This window comes from Trematomus bernacchii, unplaced genomic scaffold, assembly GCF_902827165.1.
Source record: "Trematomus bernacchii unplaced genomic scaffold, fTreBer1.1, whole genome shotgun sequence".
In the NCBI taxonomy this organism is placed as follows: Eukaryota; Metazoa; Chordata; class Actinopteri; order Perciformes; family Nototheniidae; genus Trematomus; species Trematomus bernacchii.
In genome coordinates, this window is record NW_022987727.1 from 9,760,152 (window position 1) to 9,778,367 (window position 18,216).

Here is an 18,216-nt window from a genome sequence, read left to right on the forward strand (position 1 = left end):
TTGTCCTGAACCTACTCAGCCAGGAATAGTGTAGGCAGGAATGTGAGCTCCTGCCTGGGCCCTGCGTCTAAATTTAGCCCAGGGATCCAAGGCTTGTCCGGTTGGTGTGGGTTACAGCAGGCCTAACATGGTCAGGGTCTGGACCTGGTCCTAAAGTGGATCCTGTCTTTTCATGAGCCCTGTGAAGAAGCCTCATTTTAGGAGTAATAGTGTAAAGTCAAAATTGGACAGAATTTAAAGGAAAAATCTTACTGAGACAAATAATATATCAGTATTATTTTCAATTAAGCTTAAAAGTGGGGTAGGTAATTCACTTCAGAAACACTTTTTGTTATATTCCATGGAATGCTCTTAACATCCCGATAGCAATGAATACATTAAATGCTTTGACAATAAATACATACAAAAATGTCATCTGTGGAAGCCGTGGCGCTGTAAACAGCACGACCAATCATCTGAGCCGGCCCGGCTAAAATAACTGGATGGCCTACCTGCCTGTCAGCCTTCCATCTCGTGCACAAACTTATCTTGTGCCCTCATTGGTCATGTGTCGTGTGTGTTGGAGGAGGGGATCTGTAAGGAAGTCTGAAGGAAGGGGCAGATTTTTTTCGGCTGCGTACTTTCAAATTCTAGTGCACTCTAGCTGGTTTCTCCATTCTTACCTACCCTACCTTTAATTGTGGAGTTTATGCCATTACTAATTTATCTCGTTCACTCTCCAAACAGCAAAAAAAACGCAGGCATAAGTACAAATCCATCAGTCAGAACATACTCAAGAAAAATTGTGAAATTGCTACCTTCAAAAACCCAGTCAGTCAACTCCTTTTGAAGAGAATCTCAGAATGCCAATGAAAGGAAAGGGGCAGTATGCCCTGAAGCTATGAATGTTGCTTTATGGGATTAGAGAGCTAGATACAGTCAAACTGCAGTGGGAGTTCCCCTCTCACTCTGTAATCGCATGGAGAGTGAAGCATCAAGCCAACTGTCTGTGTCTCCCTGTGATCCTGCCTGTCAGTAACTCTGTCTGTGTCCTCCTGTCTGTAGCCTGAACACTGGGCTCTGAGTCACGACCTGAACGGCTGCCGGGGCTGCGAGTGTGACATCGGAGGAGCCCATGACAACCAGTGAGTGACGCTGTAGCTTAAGTCAGAGCTCACACATGACATCCTCAAGTCTAACCTCATTTGAAACACTTGAAACAAAACAGAGACGATATTAAGTTAACAGAATCTCTCTAGTAATCCAAATAATTCGTTTTTTTTAAATATAGAATTATTATTTTTTTAAATAGAATATAGTGTTTGATATAGTCCCACTTTTTACGAGATCAAATTTCCAGTTTTAACTTGTGTTGTGCCACTGCATGATGGTTCGTAGCAAACAAATATTCAAATGCCTCTTTTCAGAGGTGGGGGACTCGAGTCACATGACTTGACTCGAGTCAGACTCGAGTCGCATATTTTTGGACTTGAGACTTGTTTGACTAACATTGATAAAAGAATCGAGTTGACTTTGACTTGGTATTCATGACTTGAGACTTGACTTGACTTGAGACAGATGACTTGAAAGGACTTTACGTTAAAATTAAATATTTGAAGAAAAAAAAGAGAGAAAAAGTATCTTGTGCCAACAAGATACTGTATCTCGTTCGCACGAGAAAGTTACCGCTGCACCAAGTAGGAAGTGGAGCACACAGGAGACAACCGTTTCATTGCAGACTCACTGTTATGTTTATGTGGGGAAATAGCAGTGCATACATTATTTGAGATATATTTCGAACTCGGACTTAGTACCGGATCGGCAAAACAGGAGAAGAACAGCCTCTGAGAAGTGCAGCACCAGCGTGCAGTGCCTTTCACGCACCACCTTCACTGTGTTTACCTGCATTAGAACAGCTAAAGAGCGACCGCAGGCTGCTACGTTTTAACCACACACACCTCTACACACACACACACACCTCTACACACATCGAACTGCCCGATTATTCCCCCTATTACTCATTTTATGAAGGAGATGTCTGGTCACCAAGGCGCATGATTTTTGTGTGGAACCCAGTCTCACGGCATTTCGTGTTAGTCACGAAATGTAATCTGTTGATTCGTGTTCACCAACACGATTTCCCCCTTTTTTTCGTGTCACACTGAACGATTTTAAAAGCAATGTATTTCTATTGGTAGTCTGTTTCGTGCCTGCACCAAATAATAACAAATTAGAAGGAAAAAAATATTTAAAAAATACAGATTTCAGTATTCTGAGCCCCATTTATTTTCCTCACGGATGGCAATAAAAGTCCGACATTATACAAGTCAAAATAAAAACAATAATCGTGGCTTCATATTGAGTAAGAAAATGTTTTTATGAACCACACAGCTTCCGGTCTTCCAAGACCCGACCGGACAAAAAGACGTGGTGCAGGCACGAAACATACTACCAATAGAAATACATTGCTTTTAAAATCGTTCTGTGTGACACGAAAAAAAGGGGGAAACCGTGTGTGTGTGTGTGTGTGTGTGTGTGTGTGTGTGTGTGTGTGTGTGTGTGTGTGTGTGTGTGTGTGTGTGTGTGTGTGTGTGTGTGTGTGTGTGTGTTTCTGTCTGTCCGACAACGGCATTTGTTTTCAAATGACCATGAACGGTAATTTACACAGATCTGGCTAACGCCATAGGTATATGTGGGTGTTCCCAAATGAAAGAAATTAGTTTAATCTTAATCTCAATGTAGTGCTAAGTGCACTGTCTACACACACATACACACACACACACACACACACACACACATATCATGCGCCCTGGTACATACACTATTCCGTTGTATTTGGCTTCGATGCAATATTTCTTTGTGCACAGACACAGTTAGGAAAACAATGAGACAGTGTTTTAGGAGAAGCACCTTAGTCAGGAGAAATGCTGTGACCCTGCTGAAGGGGAGCCAGGACAGAAGGCTTAACCTTTTGATGTAAAATATTTGTGTTGTACTCCTGTTTTCATTTTAGAGCCCTTTAGAACTAGGGTTATAATATCAGAGCCCCACTCTCCATTGTTGTTAATGTTGAAAATAAAGCTCAACTTTTCATAACCACAATATTTTTAACTGATTTAAATGCGGAAACTGGGGTTATTCATCAGAATTGCGTATGACTTGACTTGTGACTTGCTTGACCTGAGCAAAGACTTGACTTGACTTGCTTGACTCTCACCACAGTGACTTGGGACTTGCTTGAGACTTGTAGGTCAAGACTTGAGACTTGCTCATGACTTGCACATGTATGACTTACTCCCTCTGCCTCTTTTGGCCAAAATGAGCACTACAACAACAACGAACTCGCTGGGAAAACTATCTTCCACCTGTTCTCAAGTCAAATAAACAGGGGATGAACATCTTTTTCAACAACAACACTAATGGCATTCCCAACAGCCTCAGCTCTTCTGAATTCAGTGTTTTTTATTTAATAATCTAATATTAGTTATGAAAATGTATGATCTAAGATAGTGAAAATGTCAAACATTATACCTGGATATAAAGCATTTTAGCTAGCTGATGTTAGCACCAGTCGAAAATCCCTGCTATGACCATGTGATGCATTAGAGAGCAGCTATCATGACTACCGACCTGGTTGTTAGCCAGCCAAAGTCGGCAACTTTTAAAAACTGAAACAGTACTTGTTTACTTTGCTGATTAAAAGATAATTACACAACCAATAAGAAACCGCATGTCCTCTTTGTAGCTGCTCCATGGAGAGCGGTCAGTGTCGCTGCCGCAGCCACATGGCAGGACGCCAGTGTACGCAGGTGGAGTCCAGATACTTCTTCATGGCTCTGGATCACTTCCTGTATGAGGCTGAGTTGGCCAAAATGGGACAGGTGAGCCCGCCCGTATTCTGTATTAGCCAACTTTGAATTGGAGTGATTCTGTGTTTTAAATACGGATATACATTTGAAAATATCTGTATATGTGTGTGTATTGTCAGGGCTGTACACTGGAGACCAGGGAGCACCAGCAGGGTCGGCCTGCATCATGGACGGGCTTGGGGTTCGCTCGGGTCCCTGAGGGGGGCACCCTGGAGTTCCTCATCACTGACATCCCCTACTCCATGGAATATGACCTGCTGATCCGCTATGAGTCACAGGTCTGTGTTTTGAGATTAAGCACCTCTGCTTTTACATAGTCAGCTGCTCGTTTAAAAATGAAAGTCTTCAATGAATAGTTACATTTTTGTGAAATCAATGAATCTGACTCTTGCCGAGAGGTATCTTTTATTCGGGGTAATTGGCTGGACTTTTTCATGGCAAAGTCACAGTGACAAAAAAACTCCTAAACTTCTAAATAACGTTTAAATGTAATACAAATGATGTAGTAACCATTTAACAAGGTATTAAAATCAAACTGCAAACCTTTCAACTTTAATGGCCCTCCGAACAATGATTATAAACAGTTTATAAACCAATTATTAACATTTTACTATGTGTTACAAATATCTGCTGTATCTATGTGACATTATAGATGTCTTACAAAAAAATCTTAAAGGTTAACACATAATTGAGTTATCGTTAACAATACTTTATGTAGTATATATTATGTTATGTGTGCCATAACAAACTTTTAATAGTACTATCACATCTATGAGCAAAGTTGAATTACCTTACAATTTACCATTTAGTAATACAGGTTAATAAATGTTACCAATGTTGTTACCTTTGGAAAGAGCCTTGTTGCTCAACGTCTCCAAGCACCATTTTACTTCAAATATGTGCAGCTGTTATGTATAAACAACAACTCTTTGCCTATAAATCAATTTCAAGCATTGGGGATTCATTTCCTATCATCGTGACATCATTATTTGCACCTGTCCTTCTCCCCTTTCTACATTTCATGATGCTTCTGACTGCATATTAACAATATACACTGATCCTACCCAGATGCCCCGGGACTGGGAGGAGGTGCGGATAACGATAGTCCGTCCCGGGCCCATTCCCACCAGCAGCCCCTGTGGAAACACCATCCCGGACGATGACAGATTCCTCGTCTCTCTGCCGGCTGGAGCCAGGTATGAGACTCCAACACACACACTCATTCACACATACACAACGGCTGAATATTAACTGGGTGCTGACTGTGTCTGCTGCAGGTTCATGCTCCCTCCTCGGGCTGTGTGTCTGGAGCAAGGTGTGACCTACACCCTCCGCTTTGAGTTCAGACGCTATCAGGATGCTAACAGTGTCCTGAACGGAGCGGCGAACGCTCTCCTGCTTGTGGACTCTGTGAGAAGGATTTATTTTTTCAGTGTACTCCAAAATAAGCCTCTGACTCAAAGAAATCATAGTTTTTTTAACTGTCTCTTTTTCATAAATCTGTTCTTTGTACCAGCTTGCGTTGATGCCACGCCACTCCTCCATGGAAATGTTCACTGCGGGAGATGTAGCTTCAAACAACAGGAAGCAGACCTTCGAGCGCTACCGCTGCCACGAGAGGGCGAAGAGCGTGACCCGCCCTATGATCAGTGACACCTGCGCCAAGATCATTACCAGCATGTCGGCCATCATCAATAACGGGGCTCTGCGTGAGTAAACAAAACCTCACTGTGCGTGTTTGACAGACACTCAACATGTTTACAATGCAGCAGGCTGCTACGTTACATGACCTCTACCCTGACCTCTGACTGCCCTTTGGAGGAAACAAAAACATAGCCTCATTATTGGGATCAGTGAAGTGAACAGTATTAACAACATTTCTGACTTGTGGAATGTATTTATTGGCCAGGAATTTAACTTCTTATTAACATGTTATTATTATTTGACCATTTACACATCTGCTCTTCATATATTTTACAATCATCATCCTTTTTTGGTGCTAATATTCTTTCCCCAGAATTCATTATGCAGGATGTCCACATGTTTTACTTTTCGGTGCCTTCATGCCTGTCCCTCTCTGTCCTCCTCTAGCCTGTAATTGCGATCTTCAGGGGTCAATCAGCGCCATGTGTGATGTCCGTGGGGGCCAATGTCCCTGCAGGCCCAGTGTGATTGGTCAACGCTGCGATCAGTGTGCTCCGGGGACTTATGGCTTTGGACCCTCAGGCTGCATAGGTGAGAAAAAAACACTTTTTCGTTAATTGTCTTAAGTCTTTCTTGGGTTTTGTCAGACAATATGTGTACTGTAAATCTGTTTTATGTGACATAAACTGAGTCGGAGAATTATACATTTTTAGTTTTAGTTAGGAGTTAAGACCTTTGATTAGTTATATGCCATGCAGCTAGCGCCCTCTACTGTCTCAGTACAGAATTGCAAATCTAAAGCCTCTTAACCCAAATGATTTGTAAATTTTTCTCCATCCCTCTTTTCACTTTCTTTATTTTATTCCATCCCCACTTGACTTATCCTTTTTTCTTTTCTCCCTCGTTCCAGCCTGTGGTTGCAGCTTGGAAGGCGCCGTGACTCGTCTTTGTGACAAGTTCACGGGTCAGTGCCAGTGCCGCCCCGGAGCGTTCGGTCTGCGCTGTGATGGCTGCCAGTCGGGTCACTGGGGCTTCCCCAACTGCAGACTCTGCCAGTGTAACGGACACGCAGAACAGTGTGACCAGAGGACCGGAGCCTGCATCAACTGCAGGGACAACACCGGAGGAGACAAGTGTGACAGGTGAGGCTTCAGAGAGAAGAGGCTGCAAGACATCAGGTTAGAATATATCGTAGGGATATAGGGATAAAAAAGAGATTGAAAAAGCAGTTTTGTTCTTCTTTCTCTGATGATGTTATAACAAAAGTATGAGTTTGATTATAGAACATTTTATGTACGTTTACTATGTTGTTTCAAAGTTGTCAGTTACAGTTTACAGAATTTAATTACATTTTTATACTATAACGTTTTTACTCCTACTTTGTAATTTCTGTAGGTGTGGCAATGGCTACTACGGTAACCCAATTTTGGGCAAAGCAGCCAATGGTCAGTGTCGCCCGTGCCAGTGTCCAGAGGGCCCCAACAGCGGACGCCACTTTGCTGCATCTTGTTACCAAGACAACCATAACAGACAAATTGTCTGCAACTGTAACCAGGGTTACACAGGTAAGATATAAAGACCATGCTTTCTTACTGCCCATCTTTACTTATTGTGTTAGCTGTTTCTCCTCCTCAGCATCCAGATGTGTGTGGGTAAACCTTTTTATATAGAACGACGACAACAACACTTTTGTGTAAGTGTTTTGAGTTTTTTAACATATACAAATCCTCATCATAAGCTCGCAGCGGAATAGTATCACCTTTGGAGCTGTAGTTATTTGTATTAACTGTTGAGTTCCTCTGTGATCTGAGTCCCGTCCGAATCCTCAATGTATGGAATTTGTCAAGTAAAGATTTCACCTCAAATCACCTGCCGTATTTCCCCGAAGACATAGGTCATGTGATAATATTAGTAATCAAAACATTACACGGAGATAATGTCAACTGGTGATAACTTTGGGTTGGAGACAGTCTTAGTCTGTCCCGTGCAAATGCACTTCCTGCAACAAGGACCCGGTCCAATAAGATCCCCTGTTAGTAGTAGTATATGGCTTTAGTCTCAAATATATAAAGTATAACTGTGTATGTGATGTGTTTCATCAGACAAAAGTTTACCTAGTTTGTATGTTTAGATAATTATCATCTAATTTGATTAAATGTCACTGGTGACCACAAACATACATCCCTGTGAAGCAGTACATGTGTATTATCCCAGCTTTATGTTTTAAGTAAGTCTGCATTGGGTCAACTACTGATTTGACCCTCTAACAACATTGACATTGTTTTAAACTCTTATCTTTTCTTGAATCATACATCTATATGAGGTAAGAGTGATGTTTCTCAGTGGGCATATTAAGGTGAATGGTAACCTGTGTAATCTCCTCCCTCCCTGTATTACTGGCACAGGGATTGTTAAACGCTCCGGGGTCACCATTTATAAGCGTGAGTAATGATGGTTGACCCCTGTCCCTCCTCCTACTCCTCCTTTCTCCACCAACCCCCCACTTGACCTCCTTATGCATGGCTTCAGCACCCCCCATTAGCGGTGCTGTGCCACAGTGCACTCGTGCCCATGTGTGAACCCCGGCTCGGAGAAGAAATGCAAACTCTTTCCAATGCTTTTATAGATAAGCTTAAATAATAATAATAATACATTTAATTTATATAGTGCTTCTCATCTGCCAAGACAAATCTGGAAGCGCTTGATTTCAAAACAAGATTTGAAACAGGTCTATGTAGACCATCCCAATAGACCTGATCCTGAATTATGTTTAAGTTATTGTGTCAAAAACGGTGGTTTCCGATATACCCTTGAAAGTAAAAAGAGATTTTTTAAAAACGTATTTGTTGTAATGTGTACAGGTTGGTATTTGATAATGATTCTGGGTCAACTTCTGTCTCTGTGGATGAAAAGATGTTAGGAGGTAGTTGAGCAGTCTTTTCCCTGAGCTAAAAGAAAGAGCTGTACGGATACAACGATGTAGCCGTTTAGCCAGGATAAATACACTGATAAAGCATTCCTTCTTTCTCGTCTGCGCTCTGTTCCTGCTAGACTGAAATATGCTATTGGTTATTTTCTGACCTAAAGCGACAACAAGTAAGAAATAACAGTAAGGGAAAAAAGCCTTGCTTATATAATGCTTTACTCACAAGAAGGCTAAGAAAATAACAATTCTGGTGATCAATTCTCTTAGTTGAAATAGTTTCCCCTCCTGGGTTGACTGAATGTTTTCACAGGATAGTCTTTTTCTTCAAGAGCAGTAGTTTTGATGAAAACATTTTTTGTTTAAATCTTAATAGCATTCAAATCTTCCCGATGAGCTTGAATGACTTTTGCTGTATTATTGAGATAGGATTTCAAGCAGCAGATGAGCAAAAGAAAGATCACAAGAATGTTTTCTAACTTGCATCTCAGGGCTTCCGTTGCTTACAGTAGTCTGCCTGACTTTTGCTAATGCTGTGTGGCACAGGGTATAACAGTAATTCATCACAGGTATGGTACAGATGCTGAAAGCAAATAAAGCACAGCACAGTGAGGGACATTTTTGTACTATTCAGACACCAGGCTTCATGGACAAATCACAGAATGGAAGTGGCTTTTGACCAATGTTTTTGTCTATTATGTAATCAAAAAACATACAAATATGTTGCATTATCTCCAGAAGAAAGGTGTGATGACAACAATTCTCAATGTATGAGGCTGTTTAACCCCTCTGAGTGATGATGCATAACAAAACGCCCTTGAAACAGCTTGGGAAATTGCATAGAGCACTTCACCCATTCTGATCCCAAATACATTTCAGGTTCAAATAACAGCAGCAAGCGTCATGTCTCCCTCCTCCTCTCCTTCCTTATTGTAACTATTTTTCCTTTTTCTTGTTTCCATTCAGGAGCTCGCTGTGAGGAATGTGCTCCGGGTTATTACGGCAACCCCTCTCAACCCGGAGGCCGCTGCCAGCCGTGCCAGTGCAACAACAACATCGACATGTCAGACATGAAGGCTTGCGACAGGCGGACCGGAGAGTGCAGGAAGTGCCTCTACAACACCGAGGGCCCCATCTGTGGCATCTGCAAGAGCAGCTACTTCGGGGACGCTTCCAGACGCAACTGCAGGAGTGAGTGACACATTCAAAAAGAGAAAGCATTGGCTTGCATGTTAAAGTAATAATCTTAAAGTCTATTTAAATACATGTCTGTTAAGATAATATGTATTTGTCCAATAATGTGAGAGTATGGTGATTGAACTTATGGACAACTGATGCATTTGACGACATTCACTGAAAATGATAAAAGCTGTGCCCCCACAGAGAACGAACAGATAGTGACCCCATTAAAACGATATCATTATGCATGCTTTATTTTGCCCTTCAGAGTGCACATGTAACTTCCTGGGTACCGACCGTGAGCAGTGTATGGAGCGTGAGGACTGTGTGTGCCAGCGTGCCACAGGGCAGTGCCAATGTCTGCCGAACGTCATCGGCCTGACATGTGACCACTGCGCCCCCAACCACTGGAACCTGGCCAACGGGAAGGGATGTGACGCCTGCGGCTGTGACCCCAACAACTCTGTCACCTCATCATGTAACGAGGTAGGAAACACTTGGGGTAACACATACAAATAGGCACATTCTATTTATACAGCATACATATGAAATATAATCCTAAACACTGACAGATACAAATGAAATTGATGAGTCATCTTCTATTTTTCACTCTGTTGTGCAGTTCACTGGGCAGTGCCAGTGTCGTGATGGCTTTGGTGGGAAGACGTGCACAGACTGTCAGGAGACCTACTGGGGAGACCCGAGTACACAGTGCAGAGGTCAGAAACATAATGACACTGAAAGAAAAGACAGGGGTTGTGATGAACATGATGTAGATGAGAAAAAATGATTAATTGCAGAACCCAGGTTATGTAGGGATTTATAGATGCTCAGGCGGAGAGATGGTTGCACAGTTGTTTGTACCTCACAGTGAAAGGATACCATAGGACAAAATGCTCTCATTCACTGTTGGTTTTTATACCTACCGAAAGTAATGTACTACAACTCTTTTATACACCATGTAATCGTCAGTTAGGATGTTCAGGGCTGCCTCTAAGGAGGTCAGGTGACGTAGTATAAAGAGAGAATAAGTCCACATGGAGGAGAAGAGTCTATTTGAAGTGTTTCAGGATACAGGACACCCCCACCTGAGACAACTTCCAGATGAATGCGCTGTTGATGCATTTTGTTTAGAGTAGTTAAAGCTCATGCTTTTAGTCCTTTCTGTAGTAGTGGTGCACTCAGCCTCTTGTGGTCAAAATGGGTATTACAACAACAAACACAAGATAATTCACATGCCAAGGGTAAAGGATTTTATTATCCTATTTTTTTTAAATTTCTGCTCCAAAAAAATCTGAATATTGATCACAAGTTTTGTTTTCCTGATGTACTGCTCTGTGCCTCTGTATACATATGTGTAAACAAATGAGATGTTCTCATTACAAGCTTAGACCAGTTGTCTCATCACACCACGTTCCCTCCTTCTCCTTCTCTCTGCAGTGTGTGACTGTGACTGGCGAGGCATCGAGTCCTCTCAGTGCAACAGGGTGACGGGCCACTGTGTGTGCCAGCAGGGGGTGTCGGGGGTCCGCTGTGACCAGTGTGCCCGAGGCTTCTCCGGACAGTTCCCCAACTGTCAGCCCTGTCACCAGTGCTTCGGGGACTGGGACCGCATTGTGCAGGTGCGGTTTGGTGCCAAAGAGGGGTCTAATTCTCAGATGCCGATTAAGAAAGGTTGAATAACTTTTCTTCACACTCTTTCTGTCTCGTTTCCAGGACCTAGCAGTGCGTACAAAGACTCTGGCAGAGCGTGCCCATGAGATTCAGACCACCGGGCTCACTGGGCCCTATGAGAAGGCTTTCAAGGACCTGGAGGAAAAACTGAAACGAGCTCAGGAGATTGTCAACGCGCGCAACGCCACCGCAGCAGCCGTCGCTACACTGATGGAGCTTATTGAAGATCTTAGGTACAGCTGTTGTGTCCCACTGCATTTTGAGTTTCCCAAGTAAAAATATCCATCTGAAGTCTTTCTTTCTGTGCAATGAGGTAGCAGTATAAAGATTAAGTTAGTAGAATTTAGAATAGTCAAAGGTTTTGAAGTCAAATGCTCTCAACCCCATTCGCGGTTTCATTTCATTTAATAGTAAATGTAACCATTGTGCCTCACTTGAAAAAATATATCCATAGAGGGAAAAAAAGTCTGTGCCACAAAGTCATAGATTATACTCTTTACTACTTTTACTGTGATATATCTGCTTCAGTCCTGACAAAAAAAGAAAAGGAAAAAAAACATTTTCTTTACTGTTTACTAAATGCAGTGGGAATTTCAATTGTTTCTCAGTCGGGATTAGTAACAACGTTGATTTAAATGCATGATGGTTTTGTGCAGAATACCAAGAAAATAGCATAGTCATACTGTATAGGGCAATATGAGCAAAACTGGCTCAATCTGGCAGATTGTTCCAAAAAAATAAAAGCTTGATATTATATTAAAAAGGAATCTAACTTCGATACAACCAAAGTTAATATCTAGGTCGTCTCCGATACCGAGCTCCGATGCTGATAAGGCTCTGGAAAACGGCTGTCCTACCTTTAGGACTAACCCCCCAGAATCTACACGCAAGATCACCGTAATCTGTTTAGGGGGGCAGCTAACAGCGTGGCCTCTAACACCAGCTGCCCGTCGTATCACTTATTTCAGGCACTAAAGCGTCGGATGTCCGACCGCCAGGATAGCAAACGGAGTGTGTAGTGCAGTAGGTGTTGGTGGGCTGGTAAGACCCCAGAGCAGTATCTAAACTGCCCCTGGAGGAGAAACCCCATGTCGTTGGCAGACTCCCTGGTAATTAGGGCAGCTTCAGGACCCACAATCCCTAACCCCCTCTTTTGAACCTTAGTTATGCCAATTAAAACAATGCACGTGTAAAATCAAACATAGCCAGAGTCAAACACTAATATCACAGCAGTGATATTTCCACACCAGCAGAGCACATGTCATATTTCAGCATCAATCAAAACCACATCAACCACAGTAACCAATATGAAACTACAGCTTAACCTTAGCAGGGTTTCTATTTCCCTTAAACAATTTGAAGTCCAAATTATCAACTACTGTCAGCCTTTTCCAAGGAAGGGTGTTCTTACCTCACTCTAAGACCAAGCAGATACCTTCAGAGACCACCAGAGAGACCAGGAATTGGGTCGAAATGTACAAAGTACAAAGCGGTTTTATCAGGTTTTGAAAAAAAATGTATCCAAAAAATAACAAAAGAAAAATACAAAAGTTTTACAAGGACACGAGGTCAAAGTACAAAAGCAATAGGTTCCCAAGTGAACCCCCTAGAGCCGTCTCCTCTCAAAAAGCCCAAGCCCAGGGCCCAAGGCCCAAGGCCAACCTAAAAAGCTCTGGGCCAAAAAAGCCCCCAAAGCCTAGTTTCTCTTCACTCATCATCTTTTATAGTCTCTTCCCTCCTCCCTCTCTTCATCAGGTGTCATCCCTTTTACTATCTTTGAGTGAGAAGGAGGTCACATAGGTTCAACTCTTACTTAATGAACATTTAAAATGTAAAGTTAAAATTAAACAAATGAAGACTATAGTAATGATATGGAATTTTAACAAAAGTGAATAAGAACATTTTTCATGAAAGCAGAACACATTGTCAATGGCATGTAAAGAATTTAGATTTATTTTAACTTCAATTTAAAATATTTAAACTTTAAACTTTAATTTATTAACAGAAACAATCAATCAATCAATCAATCAATCAATCAATCAATCAACAACTGTATTAATCCCACAAGGGGCAATTGGTTATGAGCAGCTTATGTCATGTACACAGGCAGGAACATACAGGTGTGCATTGTTGTCCTCAATCATTGTAACCGTTGTCAAGGTGTCAAAAACCAAAATGCCTTCCTACAATTGTGGTGGAAACTTTTATGCTTTGCTTGCACATTCTAAATTGCACAATTTGGATAGGTCAAAAGTTCAGGATGTACTGTCTGGTTTCATATTTCTAGAAAGACATTATTGAGAAACTCTTCCTTTCCATCAAACCAAATGAAAGCCAATTTAGCATTTATTTATCAATGGTAAGCTTAATAGAGGTAGGTGAGGTACGTGAGGTACGTGAGGTCTGTCACGGCCACCTAAACAGCAGATCTGTCAACAATATAATGCAATATTCTATGCTATAATGGCTGTGGGATCAACATTTTGGAAAAACAATTCTGTGTCTGTAATTTAGATACACATTTTATGATTGTATTAGTAATTATAAGAGCTTAAGTTAAACTTCCAAAAAGAAAAGAAAAAAGAAGAGAAAGATATCGTACAACCTTGCCAAATGCACAGCCGAAAGATTCGAACAATTAAAAAGCCGAAATGACCCTGGTGAGGTACAGGGTAAAAATCATATCAGGATTATAATTCTGATTCCTCCTCCACTACTTGTATTTCCCTGCAGAGCGCAGATCGGTGAGACCACTGACGCCCTGAACCGTCTGGAGGGAGACCTCACGGTCGTGCAGGACGGCAACTCTGAGGCCAGCAAGGAGCTGAGCGCTCTGGAGAGAGAGGCTAAAGAGCTGAACCTCACCTCCCAGCAGCTGCACCGCCAACTGGACACCCTGAAAAACTCCAACTTCTTAGGTGAGGAAAAAGGAGGGGATGGATCTTTCAAATCACTTTACATAATGCCTAAGGACAAGATATTTGAAGTCCCAGCTAGCATCAGGAGCTAATGCCAGACTACTAACACAAATGTAGATTGACTCAGGCCTTCATATGGCTGGCAAACCTCTGAGAATGTGTCTGAAACCGCTGTAGGCTTTTAGTTTTCTTTTCAATCCTTAAATGTACTCCAGCAACAGTTTGATTGATCTGAAATGTGGTTTCCTCTAGGTGCGTACGACAGCGTCCGTATCTCCTACAACAAGTCTCGTGATGCAGAGCGCCGTGCCAACGAGTCAACGACCACCAAGCCCAGCACGGTCAGCCAATCAGCAGACACTCGCCGCCGCACCGAGCGCCTCATCTCCGCCAAGAAGGACGACTTCAACCGTAAAAATGCTGCCAACAAGCGCGCGCTTGGAGATCTCAACACCAGAGCACAGGGCCTGGACCTCAAGAAGATCAATGAGAAGGTTTGAACACATTCTTCTTGATTTGAAGCAGCTGTTAGAACTAATTAAATGTGATAGCATTAATGTGTGAAGCCATACATACAGTGACGTGCTGAGAAAATATATCTGGACTTGTAGTGGTGTACTACAGCTTCCTAAAATACACCCAAAAAAAAAAATCCCCTGCCAAAACATTAGAAATATCTTAGAAAGATTATCCATGCTTAACCTTTTTTCAACCGTTCAGATCAGACCCAGAAATTGGATCCCCCGATTATAATATCCATGTATTTTGACTTAGTGTCTATCTGTATAATATATATTTTGTAATCAATATGAAATTAAAAAAACCATTTATTGATGTGATTAAAAGGTGGCTTCTTCACCTAAACCCAGTGGTTCTCAAACTTTTTCTGTCATTCCCCATTTTGAACAGGTGGGCCTTTTCAAGCCCCACCTGTTCCTCATCGCTCCAATCAAATGGTAGGCCAAGCTTAAAATTGTCAAATGTATCGTTCTATAACAGGGGTCTCCAACCTTTTTTAGGATGAGAGCTACTTTCAAAAAATAAAACAAGTCTTGAGCTACTTTTATTTACTTACTTTTTTTGCAGTGTATTTAGCACATTTTAATTTATTTATTTTTAATTATGATATGCTGACCTTTACCCTTTGTGTGCTGTTTGGGTCTGTGGGACCCGTTTTCAGTGTTTACTAAAAGAAAATGTATGCAATTAAATTATTTTAACCTGCTTTATTTGGGGACCTCACCTCCTCTAGGGGGGTCCAGGGGAATGCACCCCCGGGAAGATTTATTTTTTAAATGTTGAAGTGAAATGCATCAATCTGGAGCACTTTGAGCACAGAATGAATTGATGGATACAGCTCTCAACACTCAGATGAAAGAGAGCTGTATACTTTTCAATAATCCAAACATCTTTAGAATATGATCACAACCAATAACAAATCATTTAAACTGGTTTATTCTTATCTTATGTTACCTAGTTAGCATTCTTTCTTTTTATTTATGCATATTTTACTAATCACTCCCCTTTAAACTGTTTTTTTTTTTTACTGTCCTATAGTACACATTGGAATGATTTCTTACTTTATTTTTTACAACTAGGCTATATTAAATAGATAAAGGTGTGCTCTCTCTAGCTCTCTCGCTCGCTCACAGAGGCTGTGTGCTCCTCCGTGGCGATGGCGGCTTGCGTTAAAAAATAAAAATAAACATAGGCCTATTTGTAAAGTGGGGGGACACAAACGAGATTTCGAAAAGTGTCACGGTTAAACTCCTTATGAAGTGGTGAGGTGCCGCTCCACATTGCTTTTCTTCCCGACTGCAACGCTGTTGTGTGTGTGTATGAGAGAGGATTGGCCATCGGGAGATTCGGGACTTTTCCCAGTGGGCCGCTGCCGTTGGTGGGCTGCTGCCTTCGGTGGGCCGCTGGCTCTGGCATAGGTGGGCCGTGGACTTTCACAGCGCCGCTGCGCCGGTACCGGTACCGGTACCGCAAACACCCGCCGTTGCGAGTCTCCGGCTGTAACAGTCCACTACCGCCCGCAGGTTCGATTCCGGCCTGAGGTCCAACAAAATAAATAAAATAATAATAATCTCCCGTTCATCGCGTCCATTCACGACCCACCTATCACATCTCTGCGCCCCACCAGTGGGGCGCGCCCCACACTTTGAGAGACGCTGACCTAACCTAATAACATGAATTTCCCTACAGTCCAAAGCTGATATTGCAGTCACTGCCACTCGACTAAGCTAGTTCATATTATGTAAATATGTTCTCTTAGACAACAGCTAATTACCTTTACTGTTAGCATTAGCTAAGGCTAGCCTCGGCTATCTCAGTAGCTTTTTACTTATTTGTCTCTCTATGACAATTTTAAATGCAGAAGTGATGAATTTCTATGGTGTAATATTTATGTATATGATGACACAATATGAAAAGACAACTCTGTTACCAGGTGTGAGTTTATTGCCTGTCCCTTTGCATGCAAATGAAATGTATGTTCCACTGTCCCTACAGGTGTGCGGCGCCCCGGGTGACGTTCCCTGTGGTGAAAGTCCTTGTGGGGGTGCAGGTTGCCGTGACGATGAAGGGAACCGTCACTGTGGAGGCCTGAACTGTAACGGCGCTGTGGCAGTTGCAGACAACGCCCTGGAGAGATCCAAACACGCAGAGAAGGAGCTGAACAAAGCCATGGGAGAGGTGGAGGGACTCTTCACAAAGGTATGGAGGCTCATGAGAAATTAAAGCTCTGTAGTGTTTTGTTCTTAGTTTTTTTAGGTAAATATATCCCGTGGGTCCATTTTAAAATAGTTGCTCTTGTTTGAACTGTTTACCACGCTTGGATAGATCAATGGTTAGCAACAACTTTGATATTATTGGATATTTATTAAGGTTAAGGTTTATTAATATTAAGATATTATTAGGTAAATGCATGTTTTGTCCCCTAAGGCAGACGTTAGAAAATGGCATAATCTGATGGAAATGTTATTCTATCTATTGAAGCCCCGATGTAATATATTGAATGATTTTAAACTGTAATAGCGCTAAAATCAAACATCAAACTTCATCCAGTTATGAGTTGGGTTTGCATTTGTATCATTGTTTATTGGGGTTCTCAGGTAAAAACACAGCTGAACAATGGGGAAAAGTATTTTAAGTACTAGGTATAAAGAAGAATAACATTTATCACAAGATTAGTTCACAAAGTAAGAAAATGGACATACTAGAATAAACTAATCCAGAAGCCTTTATCACATAAACAATTCCTGGAAAGTGTTGTTAAGAAACCGCAGTTATGGTGAATAAGTTGTATCTTTCAGTCTGTTGTTACTCTCTAAGCCTTCCTGTGTTTCTTACAGGTGGCAGACGCCAAGACCAAGGCAGAGGAGGCCAAAGAAAAAGCCCAAGCAGCTCTAGACAAAGCCACGGCCACCAAGAACAAAGTGGAGCGCTCCAACAACGACCTGAGAGACCTCATCAAGCAGATCAGAGAGTTCCTCACTCGTAAGTCTGCTGGGTTCTTACAAAGTTACCAACAACAGGTTTAATGTTTATGTTGCCTTCTAATCAACCCCTATGTCTCTCTCTCAGAGGAGGGTGCAGACCCAGACAGCATTGAGGCCGTGGCCAACCGCGTGTTGGAGCTCTCCATCCCCGCCTCCCCCCTGCAGATCAGACACCTCGCTGATGAAATCAAAGAACGAGTCCGCAGCCTCTCCAACGTGGACGCCATCCTGCAGCAGACGCAGGGCGACGTCCGCAGAGCGGAGCAGCTGCTGCTGGACGCCAAGAGGGCCAGGTAGGTGGAGAATAGATCGACTTCAGAACAAATGCATGTTAGAGAATGATTTGATCTAACAAAGAGCTCCTGTATTCATGGATGCAGGCACAGTGCAGAGGGAGTGAAGACGACAGCGGAGACAGTGAAGCAGGCGCTGGCCGGCGCTCAGACGGCTCAGACGTCCGCAGAGAAGGCCATCGCCATCGCCAAGGCTGACATCGGGGACACTGAAGCCCGCCTGGTGCAGGTACA

The 18,216-nt window shown here is 42.3% G+C and overlaps 1 protein-coding gene across 2 annotated transcripts in view; it reads left to right on the top strand.

The window, feature by feature from the left end:
• Positions 1-18,216, top strand: part of lamb2 (laminin, beta 2 (laminin S)) — a 56,081-nt gene that overhangs the window by 33,761 nt on the left and 4,104 nt on the right. The window contains exons 13-33 of one of the 2 annotated variants that reach the window (XM_034145246.1): positions 1,045-1,124; positions 3,725-3,860; positions 3,968-4,126; positions 4,917-5,044; positions 5,126-5,258; positions 5,365-5,557; positions 5,940-6,083; positions 6,403-6,634; positions 6,888-7,057; positions 7,898-7,933; positions 9,382-9,606; positions 9,863-10,080; positions 10,217-10,313; positions 11,035-11,216; positions 11,311-11,501; positions 14,002-14,186; positions 14,439-14,680; positions 16,701-16,904; positions 17,543-17,687; positions 17,775-17,982; positions 18,070-18,211. In XM_034145246.1, coding sequence (XP_034001137.1) covers positions 1,045-1,124; positions 3,725-3,860; positions 3,968-4,126; positions 4,917-5,044; positions 5,126-5,258; positions 5,365-5,557; positions 5,940-6,083; positions 6,403-6,634; positions 6,888-7,057; positions 7,898-7,933; positions 9,382-9,606; positions 9,863-10,080; positions 10,217-10,313; positions 11,035-11,216; positions 11,311-11,501; positions 14,002-14,186; positions 14,439-14,680; positions 16,701-16,904; positions 17,543-17,687; positions 17,775-17,982; positions 18,070-18,211 — 3,450 coding nt within the window. The remainder of the gene's footprint in view (positions 1-1,044; positions 1,125-3,724; positions 3,861-3,967; positions 4,127-4,916; positions 5,045-5,125; positions 5,259-5,364; positions 5,558-5,939; positions 6,084-6,402; positions 6,635-6,887; positions 7,058-7,897; positions 7,934-9,381; positions 9,607-9,862; positions 10,081-10,216; positions 10,314-11,034; positions 11,217-11,310; positions 11,502-14,001; positions 14,187-14,438; positions 14,681-16,700; positions 16,905-17,542; positions 17,688-17,774; positions 17,983-18,069; positions 18,212-18,216) is intronic. The other variant, XM_034145247.1, reaches the window with a different exon arrangement.